A 17844-nucleotide genomic window follows, 5' to 3' on the forward strand; every position below is an offset into this window, starting at 1 on the left:
TATGAGCAAAGATTCTTCAGCATCATGTGAATTCTTATGCACATGAAAATGAGGAAAGTCACAGTCATGATGTTTCCTTGCTCAACACTTCGAAATATTTTCGTTCAAGGTTTCCAATGCTTGGATTGTAAGTGGAATTAAAGCATCCACAAAACAATAATAGTGTATATTTGTAAAATATTTTAATGCAAAGAAACATGTTTTAAAAAAGTCAGTCTGAAAGGGTTAATATTGAGGACTGTCTTAAACTCTACTCACTGAGATGATGTGATTTGGTCTAGTGGGAAACAGCTTAGGATCTCAAAGGAGTTAGTACTACCATCCAGGCCCTCTTCACAGTCTCTGAAAAAAACGTCTGTCATATCAGCTTAACTTGTACTTAGGGTTGCTCATGTTAAATAAATGACATCTTGTTTAATACAAGACCTGGTTCTCATCCGAATAGCATATGGTTTTCCTCCACCACATCCGACCAAGCAGACCCTTTGGATACATGCCCTAAAAGAAGAGGGTCTTGGCAGCAATTGTATCCTATGTCGAGCAATAGTGCACACAGCCTGATATAATCAGCAGACAAAAAAAATCACTCTGACACAAATAAGGAGTATATTAAGCTAGTTGACCAAAAGCTTCATCGAAGAAGTAGGTTTGAAGCAGTGTCTTTACAGAGGCAAACAAGAGAGAAAGATCAAGAGGGTGCAGGAAGAGAATTCTAGAACATGGGGGATCTAGGCACCTGAAGGCATGACTGCCAAAGTTGGAGCACCTATAATTGGAAATATGTAAGAGATCAGAATTAAGAGGTGCACAGATACTACAGAGAGTTGATGATTTAGAGCAGATTACAGCAATATGGAAAGGCAGGGCCACAGAGGGATTGAAAAACAAGGAAGAGTTTTAAAATCAAGTTATTACTTGACCTGGAGCCGAAGTAAGTCAGAAAGGACAGGGGTGATCGTGGATCGGGTCATACTGTGAGCTAAGATGCAGGCAACTGAGAATTTAGATGATGTCAAATTTACGGGGACTAGAGTGGGAGAGAAAAGCCAAGAGTGCAGAAGTGTGGTCAAGTAAAGAAGTTACAAAGCTGTGAGTAGAACACAGTGGGAAAAAGATAGGTCAGCAAATGATAAGAAAGCTTAATGGAAGAAGGAAAATAATATCAAATTCCTTCCAGTTATGAAATACAAGGTTTTTGTGGCCTAAGGACTTGGTGTGAGGTGTTAGGTACTATTTAAGTAAATAAAGGCTATTAAAATTATGCAGAAAATATTCAGAGATAACATTGAATTATTGTGAATGAAAACCTGAAGTTTCTCCATTTTGCTGATTTAATATTAACTTCTTGAGAGATGTTGATCCATCTCAATTAAAGTCAAATCAAAAGAATTGTGGTTATTCTGAGCAGTGTTTTTGAAAGTAAATGTCTGTCTAGTTGTAATATTTGAATTGAATGATAAGAAACAGTACTGTGCTTGAAATAGTGGAAGGGCAGTAATGATGTTATTCAAAGGGTTAAGTCCATTATGCCTGTGTGACTTTGAGAGAACAGTGTCTAGAGCTTAGGACTTGGCTAGAAAACCAGATGGAACCAGAAAATATGCAGCTAAGGGAGTATTGACTTTTACCTTCTAACTAAATATCATGTGACTGACCATGGCAACAACACTGCTATTTCCATAAAAAAAGGAATAGAGTAAATAGTACCCAGCCTTCTGTAAATTGGCAGGCAGCAGTTCACTGATCCTATTGAAAAATATACATATACTTAAATTGATTATGTTCTGCCATATTTTTATATTTTCTATAACAGAAAATCAGCTGCATCACCAAGTCTAATAGCCCATTGCCTTTAAACAAAATGTTTCATTTTAGTCATTGAATTTCACTTGTAATTTATGTTGCTGTTTTAAAATATTTGCATTAAATGTTTATTAAATATTATTGATTGTGCTGAGAGAAATGGGAGTGTAGACTTTGACATAAGATGCTGTTTTCCTGATGGCCTTTTATTTATTGCTTTGGGTGAATAAAAATGTTTAGCTTTGAATGAAAGAACCCTCGTGGCTACAAAAAACAAGTTACATCACAACTGGGAAATACATTTGCAACTCACAAAAGAAAACTCCTTGGAAAATCACCTTCATCCTCTGTTGATGAGAAAATGCCAGAGAGCCTCTCCATATTAGACTAATAAGACATGGCAGCCGTACTACCACAAAGACAAATGCCTAAACCAAAATAATAAGGGAACACACAAATACAAAATTATTATAGTATTTATGGCATGAAATTACCATTGAGACCATGCTGGTGCTGGTTAAATGGAGCTTCCTCAATCTAATTTAGTTGCATGATATTTTATATATCCTCCGTTTCAAATATATATCAAATGTTCTCTTCAAAATAACATTGCATCTCTATATAGATTGAACAGTTGACCTGCTCTCAAAAGAACAGATTCCGACTTATCCCACAGTATTCTTCGTGATCAAACATATGAGTAACCAGCGCTAGCATGATCCCATTCCATCAACTTCTGGCAATCAAATAGCTTCAAAATGGATGCACATTGTCTGGATATATTACAAGAAAAGATGCCAAGGTACTGACTTCAGTCATCTGCAGGTACTGTTCTATTGCTAGTAACTAGGAGTTGGATTGGATGAGTCAGTCTCAAACGTCATTCCTACTTTCACTGAAGTAGATTCGCTTAAAGATCTTAATTTCACAGAAATACTGGGCTAACATCATGCATCCATATGTGCAAAAGGATAAGAAACAGCATTATCTTTGTCTCTAATTCCATCAAGCGACATGGAATCATAGGAGTTATGAGCTGGAAGCAATTTTCATATTTGCTCCTTAGATCACTGTTGTTTGTGTAGAGTGCAGAGCTAATTCATGTAAATTCAAGTTCTGACTGGCCTCTGCTACTGGAATATTTAATGATTAAAAACCATGAGTGAAATGGTTCATTTAAACTTTGAAGCTTAGGTTTAACTTTCAATAAGGCATTTGACAAGCAAAGTTTCCAGATGTGAAATAGCACTCACTGCCACAAAGCTTGCAATATAACTAAGTGTAAATGGCAATTGCATTTTTTTATTTTGCACTAGATTTTTTTCATGATCAGATGCACCAACTCCATCACGAGTGGCCCTCATTCTGTACAATCTACTGTGCACTGAACTTATCCAATATCTAGCCAAATGCTAGTGAGAGCCAGCATCGTATATCTCTGTGCATCAGCTACTGAAAAGTTTTGTTTCCTCTAGAAAGCAGATTGAACACACTCTTTTAATAGGCATTCGGGCTTCGAAACAACAAATGGTTTCCTTTACTGAAAACAGGTGAATGAACAGTACATTCTCTTTAGCAATACATCATACACTTCACTACCTTCCTCAATATGTAAAATAACAAATACTAAATAACACTTTTGACTGAAAATTCCCACGTCTTTGCCTAAGTGTCAATGTTTGCGGAGTTTCATGGAGGGTTTCCCTCTGCAAATGCTGGTGACTTTTCTCACATGATTCTCTGCTGGTCATCTCAATGATTGTGCACCGTCTCTATTCCATAACATTGTGTTCACACAGTCTTATGGTCAGCAGTGACAGAAGTGTTTACTGATGCTGGGATCTTACAGTGTTCATGCCACAAGAGCCACATTTAAACCCCAGCTGCACACCATTTACAACACTGACATTCTGGTCTGAAGTAGTTATCTATGTCAGTGCTGAGCCCAGGGTCCACAGCAATGCACATCAATGCCACAAGAATGTTAATGACCTTCTGTGTTTCACAAGGGTAAGTGCTTCCATCTTCCTTCCTCTATCTCATACTTACTCTGATGCTGCACCCACATTTTTTTTTCCTATTCATTTTGTGGGATGTGGGCGTCGCTGGCTGGCCAGCATTTCTTGCCCATCCCTAGTTGCACTTGAGAATGTGGTGGTGAGCTGCCTTCTTGAACGGCTGCATTCTTCCTGCTGTGGGTTGACCCACAATACTATTAGGGAGGGAATTCCACGATTTTGACCCAGCGACAGTGAAGGAACGACGATATATTTCCAAGTCAGGATGGTGAGTGACTTGGAAAGGAACTTGGAGGTGGTAGTGTTCCCATATATCTGCTGCCCTTGTCCTTCTAGGTGGAAGTGGTCGTGGGTTTGGAAGGTGCTGTCTGAGGATCTTTGGTGAATTTCTGCAGTGCATCTTGTAGGTAGTACACACTGCTGCTACTGAGCGTCGGTGGTGGAGGGAGTGGTGGATGTGGTGCCAATCAAGCAGGCTGCTTTGTCCTGGATGGTGTCAAGCTTCTTGAGTGTTGTTGGGGCTGCACTCATCCAGGCAAGTGGGGAGTATTCCATCACACTCCTGACTTGTGCCTTGTAGATGGTGGACAGGCTTTGAGGAGTCAGGAGATGAATTACTCGCCACAGTATTCCCAGCTTCTGGCCTGCTCTTGTAGCCACTCTGTTAATGTGGTGAGTCCAGTTGAGTTTCTGGTCAATGGTAACCCCCAGGATATTGATAGTGGGGGATTCAGTGATGGTAACAGCATCGAATGTCAAGGGGCAGTGGTTAGATTGTCTCTTATTGGTGATGGTCATAGCCTGGCATTTGTGTGGCGTGAATGTCACTTGCCACTTGTCAGCCCAAGCCTGGATATTGTCCAGATCTTGTTGCATGTGAACATGAACTGCTTCAGTATCTGAGGAGTCATGATTGGTGCTGAACATTGTGCAATCATTGGCAAACATCCCCACCTCTGACCTTATGATGGAGGGAAGGTCATTGAAGAAGCAGCTGAAGATGGTTGGGCCTAGGATACTACCCTGAGGAACTCCTGCTGAGATGTCCTGGAGCTGAGATGATTGACCTCCTTCAACCACGACCTTTTTCCTATGTGTCAGGTATGACTCCAACCACTGGAGGGTTTGCCCCCGATACCCATTGATTCCAGTTTTGCTAGGGCTCCTTGATGCCATACTCAGTTGAATGCAGCCTTGATATCAAGGGGCTGTCACTCTCACCTCACCTCTGGAATTTAGCTCTTTTGTCCATGTTTGAACCAAGGCTGTAGTGAGGTCAGGAGCTGAGTGGCTCTGGCGGAACCCAAACTGGGCGTCACTGAGCAGGTTATTTCTGAGCAGGTGCTGCTTGATAGTGCTGTTGATGACACCTTCCATCACTTCACTGATGCTTGAGAGGAGACTGATGGGGCGGTAATTGGCTGGGTTGGATTTATCCTGGTTTTATATACAGGACATACTTGGGCAATTTTCCACATTGTTGGGTAGATACCAGTGTCGTAACTGTACTGGAACAGCTTGGCTGAGGGAGCGGCAAGTTTTGGAGCACAAGTCTTCAGTACTATTGCCGGAATGTTGTCAGGGCCGGTAGCCTTTTCAGTATCCAGTGTCTCCAACTGTTTCTTGATATCATGTGGAGTGAATCGAATTGGCTGAAGACTGGTATCTGTAACGCTGGGGTCTACTGGCGGATGCAGAGATGGATCGTTCACTCGGCACTTCTGGCTGAAGATTGCTGCGAATGCTTCAGCCTTATCTTTTGCACTGATGTGCTGGGCTCTTCCATCAGTGAGGATGGGGATATTTGTGGAGTCTCCTCCTCCAGTGAGTTGTTTAATTGTCCACAAGCATTCACGACTGGATGTGGCAGGACTGCAGAGCTTAGATCTGATCCGTTGGTTGTGGGATCACTTAGCTCTGTCTATCACTTGCTGCTTATGCTGTTTGGCGTGCAAGTAGTCCTGTTTGGTGGCTTCACCAGGTTGATACCTCATCTTCAGGTATGCCTGGTGCTGATCCTGGCATGCCCTCCTGCACTCTTCATTGAACCAGGGTTGATCCCCTGGCTCGATGGTAATGGTTGAGTGGGGCATATATTGGGCCATGAGGTTACAGATTGTGTTGGAGTACAATTCTGCTGCTGTTGATGGCCCACAGCGCCTCATGGATGCCCAGTCTTGAGTTGCTAGATCTGTGCAAAGTCTGTCCCATTGAGCACAGTGATAGTGCCACACAACACGATGGAGGTTGTTCTCAATGTGAAGGCGGGACTTCGTCTCCACAAGGACTGTGTAATGGTCACTATTACCGATACTGTCATGGACAGATGCAACTGCAGCTGGCAGATTGGTAAGGATGAGGTCAAGTATGTTTTTCCCTCTTGTTGGTTCCCTTACCACCTGCCACAGACCCAGTCTGGCAGCTATATCCTTTAGGACCCGACCAGCTCAATCAGTAGTAGTGCTGCCGAGCCACTCTTGGTGGTGGACATTGAAATCCTCCACCCAGAGTACATTTTGTGCCCTTGCCATCCTTAGTGCTTCCTCCAAGTGTTGTTCAACATTGAGGAATACTGATTCATCAGCTGAGGGAGGACGGTATGTGGTAATCAACAGGAGGTTTCTTTGCCCATGTCTAACATGAGACTTCATGGGGTCTGGAGTCAATGTTGAGGACTCCTAGAGCAACTCCCTCCCCACTGTGTCCCATTGTGCCACCCCTCTGTTGGATCTGTTGGTGGGACAGGCCATATCCAGGGATAGTGATGGTGGTGTCTGGACATTGTTTGTAAGGTATGATTCCATGCACATGACTATGTCAGGCTGTTGCTTGACTAGTCTGTGAGACAGCTGTCCCAGTTTTGGCACTATCCCCCAGATGTTAGCGAAGAGGACTTTGTAGGGTCGACAGGGCTGTTTCTGCCGTTGTCTTTTCCGGTGCCAGGGTCGATGCCAGGTGATCCGTCCAGTTTCATTTCTTTGAGTCTTTTTAGCAATTGGTACAACTGAGTGGCTTGCTAGGCCATTTCAGAGGGCAGTTGAGAGTCAACCACATTGCTGTGGGTCTGGAGTCACATGTAGGTCAGACCAGGTAAGGGTGGCAGATTTCCTCCCCTGAAGGACATAGTGAACCAGATGGGTTTCTGACAATCGGCAATGATTTCATGGTGATCAGTAGATTCTTAATTCCAGACTTTTTTTTTGACTTCCAATTCCACCATCTGCCGTGGTGGGATTCGAACCCTGGTTCCAAGAACATCAGCTGGGTTTCTGGATTAATAGTCTTGCGATAATAATACCACTAGGCCATCGCCTACATCCCATCAAGGCTCATAGTCTGGCTACTGCATGCAGCATTTTTTTCTCAATGCTGTCACTCACCCTATCCCCCCAAACAATTAGCCATTCCTGCTCTATGAACTTCCTATGTATTCACTTGGGAGACCTCACCATGTATTCTGACTGAGGATAAACTGGCCCTCTGGCTGCCAGTGTCCTTCTTGACACAACCAAGGACGATCCCCTTTAGATTTTCAAACATGGTCATTTGATTGAAGAACATAAGCTGCTGGCACATGCTCTAGGTGTGACATTGATATAGCATAGTGCCATACAGCAACATGTTCACCCTTGACTATTCAGTGCTGATATGCATAACAAGCTACCGGGCCTTCTGTCTGTGTGAAAAGGCAAGGTAAGACACAGATTCTGAAGCATCCAAGTAAGTGGAAAGTGAGAGAGCATTAAGAAAGCAAGCTAAGGAGCAATGAGATGCACCCTATTATGAGACATGTAATGAGTGCCTGTCTCTCTATGTAAATTGATTTGGCAGCAGGAGTGCAAATGTAAGGTGTCGGTGAGCTCTAAAGTGCAGTATTGAAATGCTGATCTGTATTACGAGTAGGTCGGAGATGTGCCATGATGATGTGATCAGACTAGTGCTTTGCTGATACTGACTTCTATGAATGGAATGATGCAGGTTGTTGCTGTCCATGGACCACGTCCTGAGATCTTACAGAATGCTAGCGAACATGGAGGCCTGGAGAAGACACCAGTGATATGCAGCCATGAAGATTCACACTGACTTTCAAGTTGGGACTGGTGCCATCTAATTTACCACTGGTACTTGGGAGAATAGCAACCTGCACATAAATGAGAGGAGATTAACTAATAATTTTTTATATAGAATCCCTACAGTGTCGAAACAGGCCCTTCGGTCCAACAAGTCCACACTGTGCATCCCACCAAGACCCATCCCCCTATAACCCACCTAATCTACACATCCCTGAACACTACACGCAATTTAGCTTGGCCAATCCACCTAGCCTGCACATCTTTAGACTGTGGGAGGAAACCGGAGCACCCGGAGGAAACCCACGCAGACACGGGGAGAATGTGCAAACTCCACACAGAGGGTGGAATCGCACCCAGGTTGCTGACGCTGTGAGGCTGCTGTGCTAACCACTGAGCCACTGTGCCGGCCCCAAGTAATCTACTGTCAATACTGCGAATACAGACTTGCTTCTTACTAGCAAGATTATCATTCTGCGACTGAAACTTTAAGAGGCATAACCAGACTTTCCTTCTTGACAACACCAATCTCATCTTTTTATTCGTGCTGTATTCTGCCAACTTTCTCACCATTATCCATGTCGTCCAGTGACTGGGAAGATTCTGCCCTTTATCTCTAAATATAAGAGAAGTCAATCTTACCTAGATATGCTGACACAAACGTAACAACACAGAGCTCTTCAACTGCTGGCTGCAAAGCTGACACTCACTTCTTTTCTGAAGAAGGGTCTAGGCCCGAAACGTCAGCCTTCCTGCTCCTCTGATGCTGCTTGGCCTGCTGTGTTCATCCAGCTCTACACCTTGTATATCTCAGATTCTCCAGCATCTGCAGTTCCTACTACCACTGACTTCTTTAGGGATTTAAAAGAAAGATAAAAGTTTCTCTGAAGTATACCAGAGAAAAACCACAATATGTGTATGTGAGTCTCTCTGATTCCCAGAAATCTGCATCACTCTGCTCGTTTTGAACGGATAACCAGCATTAATATGCGTTCAATTCCCATACTGACTGAGGTTATGATAAAGGGCCCTATGTCTCAACCTCTCCCCTTGCCTGAGGCATAGTGATCCTTAGGTTAAACCACCATCAATCATGAACAAAAATGGAAATTGCTGGAAAAACTCAGCAGGTCTGGCAGCATCTGTGGGCAGAAATCAGAGTTAATGTTTCATGTGCAGTAACCCTTCTTCAGAGCTAATGGTAACTAGGAAATTTTGGTTTTCATGCAGAAGATGGTGTGGCAGGAGGGGTAAGGAGTAAACGATAGGTAGGGATAGAGCCCAAACAGAGGGAAAAACAGTTGGAGGAGTGGATAAAGGATAGCCTGGGAGAATAAATAGCTGCTAATGGAGACTATTAGTAGCTGACAGTGGGTTGTGTGGTAGCAGCCCATGTGATGACAAGGCCTGGGGTATGGGGTGAGTGCAAGTTCATGGGAGAAGGTGCTCAAGCCCTAAAATGATTGAACTCAATATTAAGTCCACAAGGCTGCAGAATTCCCATCCAGAAAATGAGGTGCTGTTCTTGCAGCTTGCGCTGAACTTTGCTGGAGCACTTCAGCAAGCCTGAGACAGAGATGTTGGCCCGGGAACAGGGTGCTGTGTTGAAGTGGCAGGCACCTGAAAGGTCAGAGCCTTTTTTGTGGACAGAACATAGATGTTGCCAGTCTGCACTTTGTTTCCCCAATACAGAGGAGACCACGCTGTGAGCAGAAAATACAGTAGACTAGATTGAGTGAAGTGCAGGTAAAGCACTACTTCACCTGAAAGGTGTGTTTGGAGCCTTGGATACTGAGGACGGAGGAAGTAAACAGGAGGTATTACGCCTCCTGGAGTTGCAGGGGAAGGTACCATGCTGATGTGGAGGGATGTTGGGAGAGTGAAGGAGGAGTGGATCAAGGTGTCCTGGATGGAATGGTCCTTGTGAAGGGCTGACATGGTAGGGGAGGGGAATATGTGTCTGGTGGTAGCATCCCACTTCAAGTGGTGGGAATGGTGCCTAATGATCTTATGGATGTGGATGCTGATGGGGTGGTAGATGAGGACAAGATGGACCCTATCACTGTTGTGGGAGGGAAGAAAGGGGGTGAGGGCCGAAGTGCGGGAGGTGGGTCAGATGCAGCAGAGGGCCCTATCAATCACAGGGGCTGGGGCATCCTTAGTTGAGGAAGAAGGTGGACATTTTGGAGTCCACCTTGTCAAAGTTAGCATCATCAAAACAGATGTGGCGGAGACGAGGAACCACCAATCATGTCTCTCTAATGAGAAAGCAGGCTGGTAGAACAATGACTTTACCTTTACTGGACAATGACAAGGCAATATGTGATTGACTGTGATATCTCTGACTAAACAATTAACCTCTGAGGCATCCTATTGAGACTCCCCTCACATCATGCCTTATCAATACACTGCTGTTAATGTTCTTTGTCTCTGCGTTGATGCTGTTGCAAACTATTCTCTGTTACCCTGAGCTTTAATTCCTTGCATGTTATTTCTTGTAACAGAAAATAAGGCTTAAGATTCAACACAGACATAATCATATTTTCATCACAATTGCTTCATTCTAAATAATTTATTTGAATATTTTCATTAATGCTTTTTAATTTAATTAACATTCTAATAGCAGGTAGCTTTAACTTCAGTATAACTGTTATAGTGATATGTAGCTTGTTTTTTGTCTGATATTGTAACATCTCTTCAATAGATTATTGATGCAAAGACAAAAATAAGAAAGAAAAAAATGCATATATTGGCAATTTCATGATTTTTTTCAACGTGTTAACAATGTTGTTTCAAGGAACTTTGCAGTATGTGGAAAAAAAATGACTTCTAAGCATTAAAACATGATGACCCAGCCAGCTCAGCAACTTCTCACAGCCAAGGGAATCAGCCAGATACGATAGGTTGTACATGGAATTCTAAGATGTTCATGTCCTGTATTTGAATGAGCTTTATTTATTGTCCACTCATTGGTCTGAGGTGTATGAGTTCACTTCTGATACAAATCAATTTTGTGGCGCCTTGTACAGATTATAAATGTTAAGGTGTAACAAACCATTAGTAAAACCACAAATAGAATATTAGTACATGGTTTCAGGCTTAATATTACCAAAGGTACGATACAAATTCATGAGGAGTATGGCTGATAAGAGGAACTACAAGTAAAGAAAACAATTGAAAAATTGGTGCATTAGTGCATTAGAGCTGTTTAGAATTTTTGCTCACTGGGATGAAATGCTAATAGTCAAGTTTGGAGGTGATGATCAGCCTTGCTTGAGGAGGGAGATGGAATTAGTGACAACTTTTTCAGTGTGCGTTTTTTTGTGTGTGTGTTTGTGTTAGTGTCTGAAAACAATGTCTTTGCCCTTACTAAAGTTTGACTGACGGAAATAGGGATTCATCCAAAACTAAATGTCAGATGAACACAGAGGTTGTGGAGGAGCAGAGGGAGATCATGGAGAGGTGATGTTGAGGCTACATAGAAACTGACTCCATATTTGTGGATAATGTTACCAAGAGCAGCATAGTGATGAGTGAGAGGACAGGTCATGTACAGAGCATTAGGATAGTCCAAAAATGTATGGGCGTGTGAGGAAATGGAAATTCAATGGTTACAATGATAGTTAAGAGTGGAACTAAGTAAGGGTAGTTGCAGCAATATTTAACTCTTGATTCTCATACTTCTCACAGATAGCAAGGACAGTAGCACATTCACTTTAATGAATTATTTAAAAAGATGTAGAAACACAGCAAATTTTATATCTATATTTAAGACTAACTACTCTCAGAGAGAAGAAATTCTTCCTCATTTCTGTTTGAAATGCGCAATGCCTTATATTGCAATTATGCCCTCATCTACTGGACTTTCCCACAAGGTGAAACAACCCTTTCCACACCAACCCTGTCATGTAGCCTAAGAATCTTGTATATTCCAATAAGGTTGCCTTTTATTCTATTGTATTCCAAGAGTACAGGCTCAATCTACTAAACCTTTCCTCAAAGACTGTCCCTTCAAATCTGGTATCGGCCTAGTGAATCTTATTTGGACAGTGTCCAATGCCAGTATATCCTTCCTTAGATAGGGGCCCAAAACTGTTCACAGTATGTGAGCTGTGGTCTGGTTAGTGCTTTGTATAGTTTTAGCAAAACCTCTCTACTTTTATACTCCATTCCCTCTGAAATAAAGGCCAAAATTCCATTTCCCTATTACCCACTGAACTTGGATGCTAGTTTTTGTGATTCATGGATGAGGACACCCAAATCCCTCTGTTCTGTAGCTTTCTGCAGTCTTTCTCCATTTAAATAATATTGAACTCCTCTATACTTCCTTCCAAACGGAGATAGAACCACCTTGTAAAAATCAGATTGTACCATTTTCAGGTATTTTCGTGCAGCACTAAGTTACTTCCTATATGTCATTTAAAAAGTGACATTACGGTCATCATTAGGGCTGTGTCACAAGGTTTTAGAATGTATGCCCAGAATTGAGTGTTCTGAACAAATAGGAAGGCAGAGGGAAGTATTTCTTGGTGATTTTTACTGTAAAACATTAAAGTACCATGTTTATTACAGATAATTCTAATTGCCAGGAAAATTTACACACACATTTCCATGCAATGGGAGTAATACAGTAGATTTCTATGATTGGTTTGATATTATATTGATATTGAGTACTGGTTTACAGAACCTCCAACCTTACAATTAATTGAATCCAGCTACAGAAATTTTGAAAGATATTAAACAAAGATAATAAAACAAAAGATCTACTGATTAAACCATCCTCGTTACTAGAGTACACATCCTGTATCTTTCTGACACAAGTTCACCTGGTTCTGAGAACAAACGGGAAAAGTAAACATTGTAAGTGTTCACACGTGAGGCCCTGCATTTGAACTTGAAACTGATTCCTTGTGGCAAGTTCAAGTGCTCAACATATATAAAATGCCAAGGGAGAATGCATACTCTGGTTTGACAGACACTGTAAGTCAGAAAAAGCACTGTAATTCACTTTCTGAGTTGTATGCAAAGTAAAATCAAATATGAAAAACAGTCTCTTTTTTTCCCATTTCTTGTTTATTCCCTACAGTATAGGAATGGTTAAGTAATCATTAGGTGTGTGTCCACTTTGGAATCAAAGGCAAACAATACGTCAAATAGCATGTCCCTTTGACTTTCAGCCTGCAGATTCATGGTAAAGAAGCTTATTAATAGCACTTTATGACAACTTGAAGAAAGAATAGTGATCTTTCCATTCTAGAAGTACTATGGCAGGCTTCAGTAAAACTACTTGAGTGGGCTTTTTAAAAAAATTCAGCTGTGTAGTTCTCTGCTGAAGCTATCATTTCACTTGTGGAGATCAAAGGCTGGTGTCAGCACATCTGTCCAATTTTTTTAACAATGGAAGTTAAAAGATTTTATTAACCTCAAGGCAGTATACTAATACACTGCAGAGTGCTACAAGGTAATTTGTGCAGGCTTATCAAGTCACATTCACTTAGAGTCAAGATGCACACCATTTGGTTTAGAAGGGCCACTCTTTTGATGAATTTTACATTTAAACATAAACTCAGTTCCAGATGTTTAAGTGGGGTTAAGTCTTACCTTGTTCATATTTTATCTTTTGTATTCCATTTTCCACATGTTGATAGCTATATACTTGGATCTGTGATCTCTATACATTGAATACCTGGCAGTGACAGTGTTATCATTAGTCCATCAATAGCAGGTGCCAAGTGAAGGAGGTAATGTGTTTCCCCATTTAAAAATGAAGTTTAAAAATAGCAGGAGAATCACACTGAACTGATCATCCAAACAAGTGGCCTAGTTGCAACAGCTTTGAGGTATCTTGCGAAATGGCCTTAAGCCTGGAGAAGATTTTCAACCAACAGAGTTTGAATTGAGTACCACATGATGGTCCTGGGAAAGGAGCAGGGGCTGCTGTGTGTGTTGGGGTTGGGGTTGGGGGGGTGGGGGGGAGTGGGTGGCAAAGGAAGGATGAAGTCAGAAGAGTGAGAGGGACGTAGAAATATTAAAAGCAATTTAACCTGTTCATCACAAACTAATAGTTAATAGCCTCCTATTCCAAATGGCCAAAGCATCTGCCTAGTATCCAGATTGATATCTAATTTGCCTTCTGTTCTCTTTACCAGCAGGCATTATGTGTGCAAGCAAATTTCTTCATCAAGATGATGAAGCAAACACTTCCCATCAGATATGTGTGCTTCTTTTCAGATACCATGTCTTGCCATTGGGAGACAAATTAACATATAAAAAGCAGCTTCTACAATGCTCATCTCTCCCATGAAATTTTGTGTTAACTCCCCATATGTAATACCACATGAGACTGACTAATAGCAGAAAACTAAATTATTAGATAAGCAGGACAAAATCTATGATTTTAAAATTGGAAGTGAATTACCTATGCATGCTAGGTATAATTTGCATTTATTGTATTAACTTCATTTGAAGACTACCTTTAATCTTGACTCCCTGTGGAAAATGAAGTGCCTACTCAGAAATCATGCACAAGAGAAAATGTAGGGGATAAAGATAGACCTCTCTGTAAGTTAGTGCTAATTACATCGCTCATTTCTGACCACGCATGTACAATGCACTCTATGTGAAACTGAAGTAGCTTCATATACACTGTAGCAACATCATCTCTAAAAAACAGCATTATAATCTAAAACCAACAATCCAAATACCTACTGTTGTGCTAAGAGTTCTTGAATTGCAATGTTTTGTCTCTGATGGTTAAATTAAAATAAATTTAAAAGATGCACTTACAGCCCACACGCCAACCAGCCTCCTTGAAACAAATGGATCAAAATTCCAATAAGTAAATGGAAGGAATGTGATGTAAAATATCTCCTGACCCAGTGCAGCAGCAAATCGGAACAAGTAGTAGAAAAAATAGTTCTTCACCACGTATCCTGGCTTCTCCTGCAGAAATATAAAACTGCGTGAATTCTTGATCTTCATTTCCTTTTTGAGCTGGTTGAATTTTTCCAGATTTGACATTCAATGCACCACCCCCACTTATCCCCATATTTATACAAACAAGTAACAGTATTTTGATCGAGGAGCAGAGGGCAAAATCTCAAAATAAGGGATCACATGTTTAAGATAGAGAAGAGGAGGAATTTCTTCTCCTAGAGGGCAGTGAATCTGTGGAATTCTTTACCCTGGAGTGTTAGGTCTTTAAGTATATTCAAGGAAGAGATAGACAGATTTTAATCAGTAAGTGAATCAAGAGTTATGGGGAAAAAGCAGGAAAGTGGAGATGAGGATTATCAGATCAGCCATGATCCCATTGAATGGCAAAGCAGCCCTAATAGGTTGAATGACCGATTTCTGCTCCTACATTGGGCATATTACGTGGTATATGGTATTGCCAGCATAAAAACAGACCATTTGGTCCAGCAGGTCCATGCCACTGGTTATACTCCAATCCAGCCTCACCCCACTCTTTATCATCTTATATTGTCAATACATCTTGTGCTCCTTTCTTCCTTTTATATTTATCTAGCTTCTCCTTAAATATATCCATGGTCATTTTCTCAACTACGACTTGCAAATGTGAGTTCCATATTTTAACTAACCTCTGGGCAAAGAAATTGCCTTGAATTCCCTACCAATAGAATATATCAGTGACTGTCTTACATTTGGAGCCCCAAGTCTGGTCTGCCCTGCAAGTGAAAACTCTGTCTCTACACCCACCCTCTCAAAACCTTCATAATCTAAAATTGAAGATATCTATCATGTCACTTCTCAGTCTTCTCTTTCCTAAAGAATAGAGCCCCAGTCTGTTCAATCCTTTATGAGAGGTGTAACCTCACAGTCCTGGTAACATCTCATAATTTTTGTGAGATAACAAGGTGTAGAGCTGGATGAACACAGCAGGCCAAGCAGCATCAGAGGAGCAGGAAAGCTAATGTTTCGGGTCTCGACCCTTCTTCAGAAATGGGGGAGAGGAAGAGGATTCTGAAATAAATAGGGAGAAAGGGGGAGGCGGATAGAAGATGGATAAAGGAGAAGATAGGAGGAGGGGAGACAGACAGGTCAATGAGGTCAAAATGTTTTGGTAGCGGGATCGGATTACAGATGGTGGAAGTGTAGGAGGATGATGTGTTGGATCCGGAGGTTGGTGGGGTGGTACGTGAGGATGAGGGGGATTCTGTTTTGGTTGTTATAGCGGGGAGGGGGTGTGAGGGACGAGTTACGGGAAATGCGAGAGACACGGCCAAGGGCGCTTTCGACCACTGTGGAGGAGAAGTTGCGGCCCTTGAAAAACAAGGACAGCTGGGATGTCCAGGAGTGGAATGCCTCATCTCGGGAGTAGATGCGGCGGAGGTGAAGGAATTGGGAATAGGGGATGGCATTTTTGCAGAAAGGTGGGTGAGAGGAGGTGTATTCCAGGTAGCTGTGGGAGTCGGTAGGCTTGAAATGGATATCGGTTTCCAGGTGGCTGCCAGAGATGGAAATAGAGAGGTCCAGGAAGGAGAGAGAGGTATCGGAGATGGTCCAGGAAAACTTCCGCCATCTGCAATCCGATCCCACTACCAAAGACATTTTTCCCTCCCCACCCTTATCTGCTTTCCAGAGGGACCACTCTCTCCGTGACTCCCTTGTCCGCTCCACACTCCCCACCAGCCCCACCACCCCCGGCACTTTTCCCTGCAACCGCAGGAAGTGCTACACCTGCCCCTACACCTCCCCCCTCACCCCCCATCCCAGGCCCTAAGAACGCTTTCCACATCAAGCAGATGTTCACCTGCACATCTGCTAATTTCGTATACTGTATCCGCTGTTCCCGTTGTGGCCTCCTCTACATCGGGGAAACCAAACGGAGGCTCGGGGACCGTTTTGTGGAACACCTACAATCGGTTCGCAACAAACAACTGCACCTCCCAGTCGCGAACCATTTCAACTCCCCCTCCCATTCCTCAGATGACATGTCCATCCTGGGCCTCCTGCAGTGCCACAACGATGCCACCCGAAGGTTGCAGGAACAGCATCTCATATTTTGCTTGGGAACCCTGCAGCCCAATGGTATCAATGTGGACTTCACAAGCTTCAAAATCTCCCCTCCCCCGACCACATCCCAAAACCAGCCCAGCTCGTACCTGCCTCCCTAACCTGTCCTCCCACCTATCCACTCCTCCCACCTCAAGCCCCACCCCCATCTCCTCCCTACTAGCCTCATCCTGCCTCCTTGACCTGTCGGTCCTCCCTGGACCGACCAATCCCCTCCCTAACTCACCTTTACTGGCTCCAACCCTGCCTCCTTGACCTGTCTGTCTCCTCTCCTCCTATCTTCTCCTTTATCCATCTTCTATCCGCCTCCCCCTTTCTCCCTATTTATTTCAGAATCCCCTTTCGACCTCTTCATCTCCAACTGCCGTCAAGACATCAATCGCCTCAACCTCTCCACCCCTCTCACCCACTCCAACCTCTCCCCCGCAGAATGTGCAGCCCTCCGCTCCCTCCGCTCCAATCCCAACCTCACCATAAAACCCGTGGACAAGGAGGTGCAGTTGTAGTATGGCGCACTGACCTCTCCATTGCCGAGGCCAGACGCCAACTCTCCGACACCTCCTCCTCCCGCCCCCTTGATCATGACCCCACCTCCGACCATCAAACCATCATCTCCGAAACCATCCACAACCTCATCACCTCAGGTGACCTCCCACCCATGGCCTCCAACCTCATCGTTCCCCAACCCCGCACCGCCCGCTTCTATCTCCTTCCCAAAATCCACAAACCTGAATGCCCTGGTCGACCCATTGTCTCCGCCTGCTCCTGCCCCACCGAACTTATCTCCAACTATCTGGACTCCATTTTCTCCCCCTTGGTCCAGGAACTCCCTACCTACGTCCGTGACACCACCCACGCCCTCCACCTCCTCCAGAACTTCCAATTCCCCGGTCCCCAACACCTCATCTTTACCAGGG

The 17844-nt window shown here is 43.1% G+C and overlaps 1 protein-coding gene across 3 annotated transcripts in view; it reads right to left on the bottom strand.

Annotated features, from left to right (window-relative positions):
* sgpp2 (sphingosine-1-phosphate phosphatase 2) overlaps window positions 1-17844 on the bottom strand; it is a 47799-nt gene that overhangs the window by 16607 nt on the left and 13348 nt on the right. For 2 of the 3 annotated variants that reach the window (XM_020513870.2, XM_048604409.1), the window contains one exon: window positions 14678-14833. In XM_020513870.2, coding sequence (XP_020369459.1) covers window positions 14678-14833 — 156 coding nt within the window. Of the gene's footprint in view, window positions 1-2141; window positions 2232-14677; window positions 14834-17844 lie in introns of all 3 variants that reach the window. The other variant, XM_048604407.1, reaches the window with a different exon arrangement.

This window comes from Rhincodon typus, chromosome 13 (genome assembly GCF_021869965.1).
Source record: "Rhincodon typus isolate 14 chromosome 13, sRhiTyp1.1, whole genome shotgun sequence".
Classification (NCBI taxonomy): domain Eukaryota; kingdom Metazoa; phylum Chordata; class Chondrichthyes; order Orectolobiformes; family Rhincodontidae; genus Rhincodon; species Rhincodon typus.